General features: G+C 38.5%; 1 protein-coding gene across 2 annotated transcripts in view; it reads right to left on the bottom strand.

The window, feature by feature from the left end:
* TRDN (triadin) overlaps nucleotides 1–19,623 on the bottom strand; it is a 239,576-nt gene that overhangs the window by 90,281 nt on the left and 129,672 nt on the right. For both annotated transcript variants that reach the window (XM_087774852.1, XM_087774851.1), the window contains exons 17-18: nucleotides 8,843–8,878; nucleotides 5,822–5,875 (exon numbers count right to left, since the gene is read on the bottom strand). In XM_087774852.1, the coding sequence (XP_087630978.1) occupies nucleotides 5,822–5,875; nucleotides 8,843–8,878 (90 nt within the window). The remainder of the gene's footprint in view (nucleotides 1–5,821; nucleotides 5,876–8,842; nucleotides 8,879–19,623) is intronic.

Below are 19,623 nucleotides of genomic sequence, written 5' to 3'. Positions count from 1 at the left end.
AAAAATATCCTGAATTCTAGGCCATTTACTCAAAAAGATTTTAAAAATTGGTGAATAAAAACTGGATTTCAGGTTAGAAAGCTTAGTGTAAAATAAGTTATTTCATGCTCCATTTAAATAAATCCTGTATGTAAAGGATTTAAGGTTGTAAAGTAAAATCTTTTAACATTGGAAAATTCTTCCCCTTTGAGGGTGTATATTGTGACATAAGTCAAGAATTCATTTTTCCTTTCCCGTTCAGAGATAGATAATGATCTAGCTTACATAATGCTGTGGACAATTTAAGACCTCCTAGTCTGCAGCAGTTTTTCTGACTTGAATTGGAATGAAAATGTCAGTGGGTTGATTTGTGGAATTTGTCTCCATCCACATAATAGATTCCTGCAGATATTAAGAAGTGGCTGAGTGGTGGACTACTGCAACAGCAGCAAGGTTTTAGCTGCTGAAGGTATAGTGCATTCCTGGCAGACCAGGAGCAGAGTCAACTGCGAGGCTTCACTAAGCCTAGTGGAATCTCTCTGGGACAAACAAGTAAGGACCAAGACCCAGTTTCTCCTACCCTTCTACAGGTTGCTGGGGACTGAGGTCAGAGAATTTCCACTTACTGTGCAGACAGGCAAGCCTGTATCTCTCCCTTTAAAACCAGAAAGAGACTGAATAAGTCAGAGAAGATATGATATTTAACTACTCAAAGAGTTAAGGTTGGAGAAAGGAAGAATTATGATAACCTGGACTGAAAGGAAAGCCTCTGTGATTCAAAAGGACTATAGAATGATCCTGAACTTAACCCAAGGACCCTGAGTTGCAGGATTTATATAGGTAGGGTTTCATTATTTTGTTTACCACTGCATATTCACCTACTACCTGAGTGAAGATTTATTTTGCCTGGAAATAAACTGCAAAGCCTGTCCTTATGCATGCAATAAGCTACCTCTATCATTTGTCCCTGAAGAATTAAACTGTAAACCCAGAAAATAACCCCTGAGAATGGCTGTGCTTATGTTATGAAAAACTCTGAAAGGGTTAACATCAGGGACTAGAAAACTGAACAAAGTATGCCAGCTACAAGAAGAATATTCTGGGTACCACCAGTACTACAGAAATACATGCAGAGATGCAAACCAGGGGCACTGGCAGCTTATAAAGAGAAATTTCAGGGCACGCAGAGGCGCTCAGACATAAGATCCTGAAGAGATTGCAGGATGGCAAGCTCTACTAGGGCCATGTTCACGTATGGTGAGAGAGAAAGAGAAAGAAACACCTCTTTCCAAAAGTACTTACACTGGGGGTGTGTAACATATGATTTACACTGGTTTTTGATGTCTCTTGTCTTGGGCGATATATCCACACAAGAGAATAAGTAGGTGGATGGATGATGGAGGGGGTGTGGTGTTGTGAGTAAAATACATCCCTGATGTGTGACTCAAGAGAACTACCTGACTGTGAGAAACCTGAAAAAGAATCCATGATAATTTTGCCTGTTCCACTGTGTTGGTAAATTATTCAATAGTTGTGATGAATTTTATCAATCTTTTGTAACATTTACATGGTTTTAGCATCCTTTCTCCCTAATTCTCTCCTATAGGTGATCATTAAAAGACAACCAACAAGCCCAGATCCTTAACAAACCTTTCCTCCATTTTAAAGCATACCTGCTGTCCCACAAACTTTGTGTTATTTCTTTCCTTTTAAGTAGAATAGCACTGGTTATACCATATGGCAAGTACAAAGATGCTTCACTGCTGCCATTTTAGTTGCTGTTGTTCACCTTGAAGCAACAATTAAAATAATTTGTCTTTTAAGTAAATACTTCCCATCACCAGTAGAACAGTTCTTCCTGCATTAGGCAGACTGATCTGAACCTTTTAAACTGATCCTCTGACCAGGTATTTCAGTGTAGCCTGCGTTCTAATATTCTGTACTTACCTCATGAAATTCCTATAGAATTTCCTTTTTTTTTTTCTTTCTGCTTCTTACCAACAGTGGAAAAATCAGAAGTATAATAAAATATTAATAATTCTAGCACAACTGACAGAGTCAGTTTGAGAGACTGGATGTAGCTGACATCATAGAATCATAGAAACATAGAATGGTTTGGGTTGGAAGGGACCTTAGAGATCATCTGGCTCCAACACCTCTGCCATGGGCAGGGCTACCTTCCACTAGATCAGGTTGCTCAAAGCCCCATCCAACCTGGCCTTGAACACTTCCAGGGATGGGGCGTCCACAACTTCTCTGGGAAACCTGTTCCTCATGACCCTCATAGTGAAGAATTTGTTCCTTATATCTAATCTAAATCTACCCTCTTTCAGTTTAAAGCCATTACCCCTTCTAATGAGCACCTAAAATTGGCTATTTGTCTGTCATACTTATTTTATTATTTCTGGGTCCAAACTAAATTTCACTGATTTCCAAAGGGGTAACAGTGGTCAAAAAGACTTTCTATTATGAACCCAAAGGGAGTAATGAATAAGTTGGTTTTTTTTTTTTTGCATGTGTGTGGAGAGGAAGATGGGAAAAATTAGGCATTAAAAATCAGTAATTAGGCAGTTAAGTGACAGTACAAAATCTGTTAAACATACTGTAAAATTAAATTAAAAATTGCAAGACCATTCCAGGGAAATTCTAAGCTGCAATTAGGATTTAATTTTTACAATGTTGAAAAGAGTTAGATTTGATTTTTAAATCAAGCGAAACATCAAGGGAAAGCACTATCACTGGTGCCTACAGAAGGTTCAGGAGTGTTGTGTATAATGTGAGGTTATCCCATGAGAGGACTCACAAACGTCATCCACAGTTCCGATCCCTGGCCCTAGCTAAGGGACCATGCCGGGCTCAGTAGCACCGAGGTTCCTTGCTGCCTGGAGGGGAACCCAGTCACCCTTCTGTTAATTCGGTTGCAAACACTCCCTGCATGGTTTGAGCCTGTACTTCCTTCCCTGCCCTGCACCGCCATGCGCTTGCTTTCCTCACGGTGCCAAAACAGACCCAGCAAACTTACCAAGCTGAGGTGTGATGTGTCAGTGCCCCACCACTGACACCTGGACTGCTGACCTGGCAGAGAGTTAGCGATAGCTGCAGAGTGCGATATGTGGCATGGTGTGGGAGCTTTTCCCGGGGACAGGGGCAAAGGGGGAGGTTTCCCTCCCAGCCGCGTGTCCTGCCAGAGGATGGCAGGATGAGGTAAGTGCTCAGCACCTACACCCCTGGCTCTGAGAAACCCTCCAGAGAGCACGCTGGGCCCAGCACACACGGAATACCTGAAGAAATCCTGTGAAAGAAACCTGTGCCCCTCCTCAGGGAAAAACAATAGACAGATATTTTGTAAGGCTAGCTCACTCTCAGACCTGTGCTACTGGCATAGCTAGGGAGGCAATGCATCATGGTGAAAGAAGAGGAAATGGCAGTGGGGTTTGGGATGGGGACATCATTAGATGGTGTAACTGAAGAAGACTAGTGTCATGAAATATGTTCAGCTCTGGTTTCTCCCTTCAGGATAGCATCACTTGCATATACCTATGAAACTATTCTGCTTTAAAGCCAAATACTATGCTCCCCATCCCAGCTTCAGATGGGTGCCAGAGAGGTAATTTTTTCCAGTTAGAGAAAACACTGCATCTGAAAACATCCACTTTGAAAATCAAGTAACATATTCATTGAGACTGGTTTCCTAGAAAAGCCATCAGTTTCCAGACGCAGAAGCTCTCATAGACTTCCAAATTCCACATTCACTTTCTTTGCTTTCTCTGTATAAATATATGGAGATAAAAATAGTGCACAGTGTATTAAGCAGGGTTTTCTTCACCAGTGACATTAAGACCAGGAACATATGTGATATAGAAGCACTGGAAGATGACCAGCTGTGCTCTCAGTCTGTTCAGTCTGTTAATAGGACTAAACCTTCAGCTTTAGGCATTCCGGGGTACAGGTTGAGATGTAACAAGATATGTGAAAGAAAATGAAATATGAAATTGGATAATGTATTTAATTTACTGTACTAATAGGCAGCAGTCTAGTTACGATGTTGCCAAACAAGCATATTTAATATTTTGCTATGGTGAGTTATTCTGGGGGTAAATTAATTTTCAGAGAACAGTGCCATTTGGGGAGGGGAAACAAAAAGGTAGAAGTCAAATCTACTGCTTTTTATCACTTTTAAAGCAAACTAGATATTTAAAAATGTGTCAGAACAGACAATTGCATTTTATTTTTCCATAAGAAGCCATGCTAATTTTTCCCCTTTTTTTTATCTTAAGCAGATTACTGTCATCACCATTCTTGCCCACAAGCAGGCTCATTGGAATATTTTTCAAAAATGAACACAAATATTGGATGCAAGCAGGTGGAATGAATTAATTATAAGCATATGGTTCTAACATAACGATTTCTGCAGTGTACTGTCGAGACATCTAAGGGTCTAGCTATACAACACACTTTGGCAACAAAGCTGCTTTAAGAAATTATCAGTTACACGGATATAAATGTTTGTGGAGCCAGACTTACTGAAATGATCCAGACTGAACACCCTGCCACACACATACATTTCTAGGACAGTTTTTAGCTCTAAGCCATGGCAATGGTGTGGTTTACACTGTTCTCCCAGTTGTGTTAGCACAACTGAACACGGCGCCAAACAAACATAGCAGGCAGGGACTGGGAGCATCAGTTGGAAAATGGTACTTCTTAGGCCAGCTTTACACAGTACATTGTACAGCTATACAATATGCCCTATGCTCGTTTATATCGACTGCAATTCCAGGCTGCAAGTCCTTTTGTGCTTGCGGCAACTGAAGATGTTCCTGGCTTGCACTGACCCTTGACCAATTCCCAATCTCCCTTACTGATGCAAGTTATTATTCCCTTATTTGGAGGAGGTGGTCTCCGAGATAGACCACCGAAAATGTCTGAATTAGAGAAAAACAATTAGAGAACAATCCTAACGAAAAAAAAAAAGAAAATAAAAAGATCCCAGATCCACATAGATTCAAATAGCCACATATAGTGGGATCAGCTGGAGGCAAGAAGCAGCAGAGGGAGTGGGCTGGCCACTCCCGTGATGCCAGCACCAGGTACAGCTCAGCAGCAGAGACCCTGGTGCAGGATCGGCCACCCTACTTTAGAGTAGAATAATATTATGTTTTTTATATTGATCACATTTTCACATGCAAATTCCCTTTTTTTTTGTTAGTTAATTTAAAATGTAGTAAAACTACAAATGTCTTGAATATTTAATTGTTATTCATTGTATTGGGTTTTATTAAATTAAGCAGAAATGTGATGTGGCATTTTTGAAGATGGCTGTGAAGTAGAACAGATCAGAAATTAATAAAAGTTTGTGGATTTTTACAATCCAATCTGAATTCAGATGTGAATTTGTGCCATTATTTTGTTTAAAAAAGTTTGTCTTTTCAGAGCATATTTATCATTGTCTAAGAGATCAATTTTTGTAAAACCTACTGTAAGACCAGCACTTTGGAAAATCGGATCCCCTTCTTGAAGGGCTCGAATACAGCTTCACATGGAAAGTCATTACTGCTTTTTAAATCAGTCTTTAGATTCAGATTCATTTTTTGGTCTCAAGCCCTGCAGAATGCCCCAATATGGCCATGAGAGGACAAGAAATCATAATGTTAGAGATCAGTGCAAATGATGGTGTTCTTAACAAAGATTTCACATACAAATTATCACAATAATTTAGAACAAACAGACAAAAACCCCCAAACCACTGGCTTTTGTATAATCCAGCAGATGGTGCTATGATGCAATGAACTGGTTCAAGAATACCAGAAATACACTGGATGTGAACATTTTATTCCTTTACCTGGTGCTGCTGCTTTTTTGGTGGCTGGTGTGGCTGCAGAAGCTTTAGCTGACCCTTAAAAAAGAGAACAAATTACACAAATCACTACAAAGCATTATATCTTAAAAAAAAACAGAAATCTGACGAAAGGCTTCCAATGAGGTGCAGCCTGTAGCATTTTTTTCAATGAAGAGTTAGACAAAGAGATTGCCCAAAGAGAAAGAGCTGAGTTGCTTTCAATAAACTCAAAGGCATCAACAAAATAGCCAGCCAAAGGGCTAGTAAACTCTTGCTGTTAGACACTGAATCACTTCTTTTAGCTTTTTCTGTCTAGTAATTCAATATCTACTGGCAAAGCAGAGCAAAGCACGTATCTAGGGGTTGGGGCATGTCCTCGTCGCTCAGGCAGCAGCTGTAGGCTGGTAGCCTCCACATGTGATCTTGCAGCAATGAGAGCAGAAGGTCCTGAATCAGCCTATGGCAGCTGGAGAGAATTCACTGCTATGAATTCAGTAGTGGTGCTTCTTGGGATCCCACAGCTATTCAGGGTGACATCCTTTCCCCTAATTTGAATCTCTCCCTGATGAGAAAAGGTGAAATTGGGCTACTTCTGCAAAGTACATTTGCAGACACGACCACACCATGAATCTCTCTCCAGCCTCAGGAATGGAGGAGCATTAGGAGAACAACTTCATGTTTGATCCTGCACTTGAAAGAGCAACTGCTGGGTTCTCCTAGCAGAGAAACAGGCCCTTTCAGGCTGCTTAACTGTAATCCTTCTGTTCTTGGTCTTTTCGTGAAATGTTTTCACTATCCTCTCTTTGCTGAGGTAGGACATTTCCTTGCAGAATGAAGGTCCAAATGCTGAAAGGTATGTGCATCCCCAAGCAGACTTGGAGAATATTGGCCCTCGATAGATGAACTTAAGTAGCCTACTGGATTTATTTACTTGTTACTAGTGTTTAGTTAATCGTTTTTATCCTCTGGAACTATTAAAACAGACTGTACTTAAACCACAGTAATTTAACAAATATCCATAAGCTAAACTCCGCCCACTTTCATAATGGATTTTTTATATCAACTAGAAAATCCTCTAACTTAAAATTCACATTTCCATATTGTGAGAGGAAATAATTAATAATTTTAATCACAATCTGAATTACAGAATGCAAAAAAAAATGTTAGTTAATCCTTCACATCTGTCACTGTGTTATTACAAAGAAAAAGAATATGGCTAAATCAGGAATGTAATTTTGAGTTCTTCCCCTCCAGTCTTTTGAAAAGTTCATAAAAGATGCATCAGATTGTCTTGTGAAACAGAATGAAAACAAAATATAGTTTGCATGTGTGGGATTGTTTTGTTTCCATCTATTTAAAAGTCTGCAGCAGATAATTATATCCTAACTTAGTTATTATCACAGCATTGTAATTACTTGGGGTGCTCACCCCTCCTTCAGGGAAATATGTAGAAGACCCTGAAGAAGAGTTTACTTAGTATTACTTTTCTGAGTGCCTGTTCTTGCAGAAGCAGCAGCAGATCCAACACACATTCTACAAGTGTCAAGATGGACTTAATACAAAACTGCAGGACTCCTACATTTATTCCCTTCTGAGCTCTCAGCTTGGGCTTGCTGGCCAGCAAGGGGTTTTTTTTACTTTTTGTTCGTAACATCTGTGAAAACGAATAAAGCTAGGATTCTTTTTGTTCAATGAAGGTTTTTATTTTAATTTGAAATATTTCATTTCTGAGCAACTAAAATAATTTTAATTGAGGAAAGAATTTAAAATAAAGGATATTTTTGACCAAAACCTTCTGGAATTTATTTATTTTTATTTAACTCTTCAGTAGCAGTGAAACAAAAGTGCCAAAAGTTTTAAACTTTCTTCTGAAAGTATATGCTTTTTAGTTTGTAATTCACAAATTATTTCAGTGCTAATGACTTTGCATCTTTATATGAACAAGTTTCATCTGAAAATTTCACGCTGCAAATTTCACTCATGCAATGGAGCTGGGAAGTTTTGCCGTGACAGCTGCTGGGGAGTTCTCCCATGAGAGGAATCATATGCCCAAATCAATAGATCCTTTAAGACCTGCTTGCAAACAGGCAGTTGTCTCATTACCAAGACATTACTTGTAGAGTAGCTCCATTGAATCTTTTGTTCAATGTTTCTGCAAAATTTGAGTAGGAAAACAATGTATAAGCTTTTCTTGGTTGCCAAAAGAAATCTTTTAATAAATTCCTGCAAAACTGAGGATGGCAGGGGATTCTTCCGCCACACAGGTCTGGAAAGATCATATACAGAGATGGGAGTCAGTGCATTCGTTAATCATGAATTTGAATAAGATTTCAAAGCCCCATAGCTTTCCTAATTTTTCTTATATACTGTACTTTCAGAACAGAGATCTGAGCAGATGAAGTCTTCCCAGTGAAACTGTCTTATTATCCTTACTGTGTTGAGGCATTGATGCTTGCAAATTTGTAGAAAAGGAAGGTATAAGAGTTCCCTTGTTAACAATACCACGTTCTCAGAGCATTTTTCAGCTATTTATGCAGAACAGCCCAGCCCCTAACTCTCTTCTGCCTCAGAAGTCTATGCCTGAATCTGAGGTAACTAGATAGGGAGGGTCCTTGTTTTGCATTTGTGAAGATAAATTTGGCGGTCCTCAGCATGTTGACCTCTCAGTCTTCTCAGCCCATTTACCAAAATTGCTGCCACTGAGAGCACATTCAGCTGAGACCTCATTTGACATTTTCTTCCCCATGAAACATTTGGTTATGAAGACAGTGATAGAAAAGAGGGGAAGGCAAAACTGTCAGTCACAATAAGGAGTGTGGAATTAGAAGTGGGATGAGAATGGATTTAGACAGTAGGAGGCAGCTGAAGTCTAAACATGTCATTTTTCAATTATAAATGGTGTAGCTACTTTCTTTTTGCATTTTCAACAATTCCATAGCTATTATTTTGGATTATTGAAATGTGCTGTTTGAAACTACACGACATACAAAAGAGACCGTAACCTATGGCACAGTAGTTTCTTACTTTTGAGTTCTTTGGACACAGCAGCTTCTTTTTTATCTGTAAGATAAAAAAACATGTATGCATAAAAACATAGCTAGGAAGGATATAGGTAGATAGAAAATTGCACTGTGTGCTTTAGAGGTGAAACAACTTATTTGCTGCAAAGTGCATTTGAATGATGCAGTGAATCAGTTCACTTCTGTTTCATGGTACAGTTGCACTAGTTTAACCTTAAGTGTAAATGCAACAAAACCTGTGTGAACATGAACATTTTTGTTTAATTTCAATATTGTAATATGTGAGATTCAACATGTGATTGAATTACTATGGCTTACATGTACTAGCTGAGCCATGATTGCTCACCATGTGCATGTTGTCAGGTTGAAGAACTGCAAGGAAAGATGTTCTAGGAGCCCAAGAATAGAGACATGTAATGAAAGGCATTATCTTCCTACAATTGTTGACAACCATACAATTGAGGCCTAGTTTGGAAGGCTCCACGTAACACCTAGCCAAAACTCCATCTGTCACATGTTTCCCACATGCCAAAACAAATGGAAGATTTACAGCTAAAGAGAAGAGAGAGAGAATCCAGGGCATCCCTGCAGTTCATCCTGGAGGAAAGATTCCTGCTTCCCAGACTTTTCCCAATGTTCAATTAAAGTTCAAGCTAATGCATTTCTTTCATGTTTGTGAAAAAGAGCACACATATGACTCTTACCAAAACTGAGCCAACATGGAATAGCTCATGAACCTGAAGAAATTCAGTCAGTCCTACATATTGACCATGTAAGAGTACGCAAAATCTGTCCCTGGTTGATTTAAATAAAGTTAAACTAACTTGGCTATATCAAAATAAGGCATGGCCAGGCAGCCTACCAGAGAGACTCAACTAAGCTGTTCAATCTCATCTTCAGTTAAGGTGGCATTTTTGTGCCACTTTTTTGTAGGACTTTTTTCTGATGGCTGAAAGAAGATTTGGAATCTTTACTAAGTAGATGTAAGTAGGTAGAAATACACAGTGATAGCTTCTCTCTCCATTATAATTCTTGGTGCTATACAACCTCAGGGCTTTTATCTGGGTACAAAAATCGGCCATTTTTATAACCGTACTTGAGGCCTTACGTGCCTTTTTCACTAGTCTTACCTGTACAGCTAAGAAATGGTTCATGGAGGTCCTGTGAGACAGGAAGCAAAGAAATGTGTAGAATAGTGATAGAAGTTACTCCTCTGGGTGCCCATGAGGAAATGAACATTGTCTCTAATAATCTATAGTGTGCCTAGAATACAGGCAGGATAAAGCTTATGTCCAAAACATATATGAATGATAAATTAGTTGTGCTCTTAAACACTAATGCAAGAAATACTTCAGGGTAGAAGCTGCCAAAATAAGTAGCTTGTGAAACCAAGACTATCCCATTACTGATAATAATACAAAGTTGCTTCAGTTTCTGTTGCTCTCTAAACGGCTGTGAAGAAGCTGATCTCAGATAAGGTAATGCAAATGACTGCCAAGTAGTCTACTAAAAAGTCTTTAAGAATTCAGAGGAAAATACATTCCTATTTGGCTGATATGCTGCTCTGAACTGAAATGTTTCTAGGTTAATCCTCTGCTTCCACTACGTCTCTGTGAAAGCATGTTTTGCAGGCATTACTTCAAAGTATGATAATTACCACATTTAGATGAAATTAATCATGAGGCAGCTTTCAGCCACGTTATCTGGCTAAGGAGCCTATTGAAGCCTTCAAGAAGCGCCTATTAGTTCCCGGATATGGAAATTTTAAAAGGTGTATATTGCAGTGATATGAATCATTTATCACAATAATCTTCTGTTGCTGGAGGTTATAAAAAAATAAATAAATTGGCAGCATCATTTACAATAACAGACTGGATCTAAATAAAGCCCTCAAGTTCTTTCTTTCCTTTTTTTCATATAAGTCATCATTTATTAGGACAACATACTTTAATATATTTTAGAGCCATAATTTATGTTAAAAGAATCAATGTGTTTTTCCATCATCTGAAATACATAACGTATGGTAAATTCTGAGTAAATATCTGGACATTTTTTCCAGTAAGAAAATCTTACAATTTGGTGGTTTTTTGTGTATTTTTGTTTTGTTTTGTTTTGTTTTGTTTTTTAAGAGCAGAAAAATTACCAATAGCTGATTCCAATAGCACATGTTGATATGAAAATGGAAATATTTTTACCCTTAGGCTCTTGTTTTCAAGCCAAGATGCCTAAAGTTTGTTTTCTAAAGCCATACTTATGCAACTACACTGGAACGATTTACAGAAAAATTGTCCAGAGGAGGTTTTGTAGGACCTTGAACCATGGGTGTTCCTTTGAAGGTATATAGCATTTACATCTAGGCACCTCACACTTGAATGAAATAAATGACCTAATTGCAAAGAACTGAACAATTGGTAGATGTCACAGAAGGAGGGAAAACTGATCAGGACTTCTGAAGTCCCTAAATGTAGTTACCTGCTGTAAGGCACAAATAGCATATAACTAAACAACTCAAAGGAAAATAATACCAAAAATGAATTGAACAATGAATTATATTATCGTAATTTAAGTCAATGAGCATTTTGCCTCATTCATTTTTATTTTGTACAGGTCTAGGGTTTAACTTTTAAACTATGGGAGTGTAGTTAGGGAACGCAGCTTATATTACATCAGGTTTTTATAGGCATTATGTCTTTTTCTTAAAAACAACAACAAGCTCTCTGGCTTTTCGGTGGGTCTGGTTTTTCAGGTTAGTTAAGAAGAAGAATTTCCAGAAGAAATTAACTTTTTTTCAAACTCCAGTGTTAGGCAACATATGAACATTATCCTAAATACATCTTTGCCAATCAGCCTAGGAAGTATAATCTCCAGAGCTTTAGGCTATTTCCTCTTTAAAACTTTACACCTGAAGGCTGGCAACATGAAAGCCAAGTGTATGACATGAGAATGATGCCTACACTTCTTTGAAGCCATGTAACTTCATTAGGGCCCATACAACACATGAACATCAGTCTGGGTGCTCTAATAGCCTTGACCAGTAGTACAGTCAAAAGCACTGTGACTGTCCTTGGTATTGGTGACAGAACTATTTGATATCCAACAACAGGGAATGCATTTTATTTTCAAGAAAAGCCCCACTTCTACAGCAATGCAAAGCAATAACAATAAAAAAAACCCCCAACCTTTAGCAGATTTACTATAGGAGATAAGGCTTCAAACTCTGGTGTTTTTGGTAATCTGGTGCTCAATCTGAAGCAGTCAATTTTTCAGAAGTTGTTGAGGACACATTTGATATTCAGGTCTTCTTAAGGGGCTTATGTAAACCACTCAAATACTGAGCAATCCAAAGTTTTTGGATACATCTGACAACCCTAGCCATAGGCTTTTTTGAAAGCACCTGCAACAGGCTTTAACAGGCTAAGCACCATAGCAAACAAATTAATTTGTCAGCTGTGGAGGACTGTGAAGCACCCTTTTCTTTTTTACAGTTATTCTCAGGAGATATTTGAAGACAGTTGTATTCTGGTCTGTATTCTCAAAAAGCAAGCATGGTTGTACAAGCTCCCCTCTTCCCAGGTGAATGAACAGGTTTTTCTTTTACTGACTCTTGAAAAAGATTGAAGTACAAAATTTTTAATTTATTTTATTAAAAACCACCAAATATTTAAACAAACATGATCTGACTTTGTTCTTATCTGACCAGGCTAAAAGGATCAATTTTGAATTTAACTAGGAATCATAGAATCATAGAATCATAGAATACCAGGTTGGAAGGGACCTCGAGGATCATCTGGTCCAACCTTTCTAGCACAATCTAGACGAGGTGGCCCAGCACCATGTCCAGCTGAGTCTTAAACGTGTTCAGTGTAGTGGAGTCAACCACTTCCCCGGGGAGATTATTCCAATGATTGACTGTTCTCATTGTGAAAAATTTACCTCTCGTGTCCAATCGGAATCTCCCTGGGAGTGACTTGTACCCGTTGCCCCTTGTCCTCACCATGTGATTCCTTGTAAAAAGGGAGTCTCCATCTTCTTTGTAGCTCCTCTTTAAGTACTGGTACAAGGTGATGAGATCACCTCTAAGCCTCCTTTTCTCAGGGCTGAACAAACCCAGCTCTCTCAGCCTGTCCTCATACGGCAGGCTTCCCAGACCCTTGATCATCTTGGTGGCCCTTCTCTGGACCCCCTCCAGCCTGTCCACATCTTTTTTGTATAACAGGGACCAGAACTGTACACAGTATTCCAGGTGTGGCCTGACAAGCGCTGAGTAGATATATATAATATGATAATGACTTCTTTATCTCTGCTGATGATGCCCTTTTTGATGCAACCCAGCATCCTATTGGCCTTCTTGGCCACAGCAGCACACTGAGCATTTGGCAGCCAGCACAGGTGTATCTCAGTAGAACAGCAAAGCAGTACTTTATTCTTTCGCCTCTTTTTAGCACATAGCTCGATCTTTTCCTCAGGTCTCGATCAGCATTCTTTTGAAGTAAACTAGCAGTACACTGTAACTGCAAATGACATCTAAACTACACATGGGGCAAGAAAAAAAAAATCCCTCTAAGCTTATATAGTGCCTTTTATGCCAGTGAGTCCCCAGGAGGCTGGTAATAAGCGATTAGACAAGGATGCCCCAGTGCTCTAGTACAGAGTGTGGTTGTATGAGTTTAAACAAACTTCCAAAATGGAATATTTCAAACATTGCTCTGAAGTGAATTCTAGATCTGGGGTTCACAAAACTTTTACACCTTTTTTAGCAATAAATTTATAATACAGTGTACATTGTACATTTGCGAACAGCAGATCTTCAGCAGCTCCATACAACCTAAAATTTTTATATATAAAAAAAGTTCCGGGAAATAAATGGGTCTCAAATTGTATTCTCTTGAAAGGCTTCTCTGTGCTTTTTCTTACTAGAAATCTCTCACTCAAATATATAAAAGCACATAAAAAAATCTTAAAAATGTTATTCAGATAAATGAGTATTTCAGAGACTATATATTGATAGCTCTGCTAATGATGCACTGTTTAAAATAGCTGCCTAAACCCACTTTTACTATTGGAGGCATTCTTTTATATGTTGTATCTAAAACAACATTTCTCTTTGGAAGCTTACCAAAGAAGATGACAGTAATATCAAATTTACAAACAGAAATGAATTTCAGCATCAGTTGGCAACCACAGTGTCTGAACTGAATGGTAACTAATACCCTAATCAAACATTGTGTAACCCGATAGCTAATGTTAAAGATGCTAAGGATGCAAGGATTCCTCTGTACTGGCTAATCTGGACTAAGAACCAAGGCCCTGGGGAATTACTAGATGCCTCTGAAAGACATGATTCACTGAATCAAAAACTAAAGAAAAATTTAAAATGTTAAGCAGTTGCTAAAGGAGGAATTCTCATCCTAAACCTCAGCTAGCACTGACCATCTACCTTCTCTATCTTTTAGCTGATGATCACGTACTAGAATCAAACCCCACTGATTGGCTAATGATCTACATAGGTCCACAGAAAATAAGTTGTGTGACGAAGATGTCTCACACAATGTGACCATAGCTCTACCAGCTGATTCAAAGAAGAATGTATCTAATAAGTCTTACAGAAATCTTGCATCATTGCTTGGCTCTTACCATTTATTTTGACTTTGGTATTCAATTTGTTTTGTAATTAAAAGCAGGAGAGGAAAAAGAAGGCAGAAAAATGAAGAGAAACTTCAAAAATCAGAGAGAATTGTGTTGAAAATTGAAATTATATATTCCAATGTCTTGAAGTCAAAATTGTGCTGGCTATCCAGAAAAAAAAGTCTTCTGGATCTTATCACTGACCAAAGCACAATCTGGGAACTTGGTTCAGGCTTCGCAAATGCAATTTAACAGCAGAGGTTTTAAGACAATGCACCTTACAAGTACGACAGCTAATGTTCCCTTTGCTGCCCTGAGCAAGAGCCCACAAGAATGGAAATAAAAATGATAGCAGGTGGCATGTGATGGCTGAGAATTTCCATCATGTGAATGAAAAACATAATTAAAGTCGCCTAGAGACCAGTCTCAGTACAGTCTGCAGATGTACCAGAATTTAAAAACAATTTATTAAGTAGCAAGATTTGCAGTTAATGTGATTTACAGTGGTAAAAGAGCAAGATACCCCAGATAGCTGAGCATTACGAAAAATGAACTGCTATTGAACATACAGTAATTAAACAAGCATTTTCAACCCTCCTATTGAAATATACTGTGGTCTAGCATTTCTTTTTTCATTTACTTAGAGTTCTTAAAACTTATTTGCACAAAATAGTATTGATTTCAACTAATATTCCAGCATTCTAAGAAGTGTTCAATTCTGAACTGTCTTTAAGAATTTGTTATTCAGTTGCTTTTTAATTTATACTATTTTTGATAATTTTACACTAATTGCATGTTGCATGGCATTAATGAAGTAATTGTCATCTTACCACATCTCAAAGCTTTTGGGAGTATTGTTTACTTCAATTTCAGTCACTTCTGAAACAGCAGATGCTCCCGTATAGGGGCATTTTATCAGAGTGCCTACACTTTCTATTGTAATGTCTCCATTTTACAATTAAGATTTTAAAAATTTCATGTTACAGGGAATTAAAACAATATTGTTTCTTCTTTTCAGTGGGCTTAAAATCTTGGAAGGCTCTATCAAAACCGCTCATACTAATGTAAGATTCTTTTTTTAACATATTTTCCCAAAACCCTCAGATGTGACATTGGCAAAAAAGAGCTGTTCAGAAATACCAACATTTCTCCCACATGGAAAATTCTGTGTTTGGACCAACACTTGATTTTGTTCCCCGTCTTAATCACTGAGCATGATATTGCCATATGCTCTGTGACAACTACTGACAAAAACTCCTCTTGCCTTTCCAAAATATCATTTCTTGGTGAGCATAAGAAAGGCATCTCACTGCACTGGCGAGGTTGAAGATGTGCATAAGGAAAAGTAAGGTACTGCACTACTGCTGCTTCAGAGCTGTTCCCTGATGCATTCAGTGACAGCAATGAACTCCCCGACCAGAGTTTAACTAGCTTCCTTTGAGAATAACTTGGGAATAACAGGGAAATTTATTGGCAGAGGCCAGGAAGCCTCGAGTTCCAGATTGCAGGTTTTGCATTTAAACCTCTCCAGGCTGTAGGACACAAAGTGAGGGGAAACTGCAGATGACGTTACTATTGCTGGCTGAAAATGGGAGGAAGTGGAACTTCTGTAAGGTAAAATCAAGTTTCCTCAAGCAACATGAGACTGGACTATAACAAAGAATTCTCAAGAGGTACTAATAACTAATGTGGGATATAAAGGGGTTTGAAGGATTTAGGACTATGAAAAACTAGCTAACTAACTAACTAACTAACAAACAAACATTCTTCTGTTGTTGATTACAATAGAAAATTGGTGACAGTAGTCTAAAATTTTGACAGATCATTTTCCATTGATGCAGGAAAAATATTCAAGCCCTTCCTCCCACTGGCTGTGAAGGGTGCCCTCTCTCCTCACCGTCATCTCCATTTCCTCCCCACTTGCAGTAGCAGGCTTTTTGATAATTTCTTAATTTCTTTGGTGTCTCCAAGTCCCTTCTGATCACCAGCCCTTGCGTGTGTTGCTTCTGCACTGCACTGTCTCCTCACACCACTATGTCTGTCACCATTTACAAAGAAGCTCTATATTCTGTGCAGCCACAGAGTGCCTGCAAGCCCTGAGCAGCACAGCATCAGAGGCAGGTAGTAGCTTAAAGCCCACAGAGGTTTCTAGAAAGCTGTGTGGCAAAGAGTGTGGCTGAAATACTAAATGTTACTTCAAACAGATTTCCCAAGATCATTTAAAAAGTTCACTCAATAGAGTGAAAAATAAAGCAAGTAGAGAGGGATGTGAGCAAATAAGTGATTCAGCTACACCTGTAGTAAGAAACAGCCTGCACTTCGGGAATGGCCAATTTCAACTGTACCAGTGATTCATGGTTCCACTAATTAGTGATTTCTCCTTTCTACTTTGTAATTGCTGAAAAGGATTCAGTCTCCCCCACTGCAGAGCAGGTGGAAACATGTTCCATTGCCTTCTGCATTCATCAGGAGTGGTTTAAAAAAGCAAAACTCTGGAGCACAATGTGAGATCACAGTCATCCACACACAGGAAGCTGTAAGTGCAGTTAATTACACAAGCTGCAGTCATTTAGGGAAAAGGTAATGCTTTTTGTGTAGCACATGCAGGTAATAACATTAATTCCCAAAATCTAAGAATCGCATCTTTTCCTGGAATAAACTGTCATTTGAATTAGTGTAGATAATATAACAGCTGAAAATTTTCTTCAGCATTTTTTGCCTTTTCTTGAAACAACATGGGGGATATACTTTACATTTTTCTTAAGAAAGCTTAGCACCAATACTTTTTGAATGATTCACAAGAGGATTTTTTTTTTACAGTCAGAATAGGCTTTGTTAATATATGTGTGCTATGCGTGCTCGTGATATCTCTTTCTATACTTCTCAACATATTTCAATTTCTTTTTGTTGGATAGATGGATGTGCAGATGGCATTTGTAGACATTATCATGAGGATGAAGATATTTTTCAAACTTCTGAACATAGACGCAGTCAGTATTCTGACTCTGTGAAAAGGTAGATCTTGAATAATGTAATGTCCATCCATTCATCCTTGTAAGTGACACACTACTCTAATTACACTCTCATAAGTGAAGCAAAATCTATGAGAAAGCAACCTCATGCAGAACCTACTGCACTCAAGCTAAAAATCAATGCACTTATAACCACAGCTATGTATGGCTCTTCTGCTTAAGAACATCTGCCCATTCTATTATCCTAATCATTCAATAATACTTCATCTGACTTAGTCTCTTGGAGTTACATAGAGCAAAGCCACAAAGTTGGCTCTGCTTCTTCAAAAACATGCATGGCCATTGGGAACATTTACTGAAAGGTTAAACAATTGTAACTAAGAGTGAAGCGTAAAGGATGCCCTACTATAAGTCAGGAATACCTCTGATCTATGAACCTTTCTAGGGGAAAGGCATCCAAGGGACTGACGTATACTTTCAAATAAGTGACATGAAAGTTTTTATCAAATATCTGTTCATTAAAACTTAGTAAAAGCTTTTAAAACTTCATTTCAAGGTCAAAGGAAAATTTACCTTTTCTTTTTAAGTGTAAAGCAAAAGAAAAGAAAGAAAATCAGCCTAATGTCAAACTCTGAGATTCCTACTGACTTTATTTAGCTGTGGGTGAAGCCTTCAACTTGTTTATTGAGTGACAGCAGAAAATAGATAGCACTGCGTAGGTATGTCATTGCGACCTGACTGATGTGTCTGTGCATGGATGTTTCACATAGAATAATTATCCTAAATATCAGGCCTGCTGACTCAGATGTACATCTTATTTTGAAGGCACAGAACTGTTTCCCTTCATTAAAAAGATTAACTTTGTGTTGTTTGAGGCATAGGCATATTCTAATCCTGTTATTTCTGGATGTGACTGGAAAAATAAACATTACATTAATCCCCAGACCAACATAAACAGGGTTGATGTAATAAATTAGATTCTGCAATTAAAGGTATGCCACCCAGCTGCTTGCACAGCACAGATACTTCATTCTACATATCTGGAAGTCCAAAAGCAAACTGATTATTCAGTTACCTGTGTGGACTTTAGATTGAATATGTACCACTTTCAAGCTTGATTATTTCTAGTATCACATTTCCCCAAAAAGTTCTTTACAAGACTGACAATGCAGCAGAAGAAGAGATTGCCTGTCAGACACTAAAATGACTCTCATACTTTGCTCAAGGAAGATTCTCTTGCCAACTCATCAAAAAGTGAGTTTGTAGTACAAGCCAAAGCCTCCTCCCTTTTCTCTGTATTTATTAAAGGCTTGACATTTCTAATTCTTTGCCAACCAGATCTTACCACCATCATTCACCATTTGCCTTTCTCACATCACTCCCTGCTTTGTGCAGTCAAAGATGGAAAAGAACAAACACAAAGAAACAGGTTTGGGCTGAGCAATACTCAGCATAGCCTTGAAAGTGTTCAACTCACAATAGTTAGCAAACGGGTCACTGAAAGGTGCTTAAAGCTTATTCATTTGCTGCTAACATTTCATGGACAGAGCAGGCACCTCAGAGAGTGAATATTCACTGTCTCTTCTAGAGCTCTCTTTGCACAACACGTGGAGGTGGGCAAGGAAGGGAAGGGAGACAGAGTTTCCTCTAAAGTTGATTCATACTAAATGAAAGAGGAGGTCAGTCTTCCACCTCAGAGTTGCCACATCAATTGCAAGGGAGAGTCAGTCTTATGTTGAGCCAGTTGTTACTGCGAGGTGAGGGAGAGAGAAGCGGAAAGCAAGAAAAACTCGTTTCTAACTCTTTATGTCTTTGCATTTCACCTTATTTCTAGCTCTTGAACACTGAACCCTAACCATGTCTTGGAAGGGCATAAGTGTTTGGTTTGGTCTTGGTATAAGTAACGTTACCATTCCCAGCTGAAGAACTCTTTAAACAGGCAATAAGGGACAATATTTTCTGAACCACCACAGTGACCTTGCAGACTCTGTACTTTATTCAAAGTGGTAGAGGTGTTTAGGAGTTCAGTTCTCACAGAAAATCAATGGGAGTTATGTGCCTGGCCTATTTTGACGTGCTTGTAAATCCCACAAGGTGCCATGCTACATCTTTAGGCACCTAGATATCTTTGAAATCATGTTGTCAATCACTGCTGACAATGGAGCATAGAATTCAAAGTCCACTGAGT

This window comes from Nipponia nippon, unplaced genomic scaffold (genome assembly GCF_047370975.1).
Source record: "Nipponia nippon isolate SJK-2023a ecotype South Korea unplaced genomic scaffold, ASM4737097v1 scaffold_4, whole genome shotgun sequence".
Taxonomy (NCBI): Eukaryota; Metazoa; Chordata; class Aves; order Pelecaniformes; family Threskiornithidae; genus Nipponia; species Nipponia nippon.
Note: the sequence above shows the minus strand (reverse complement) of the source record. Positions and strands in the feature narration are given on the sequence as shown.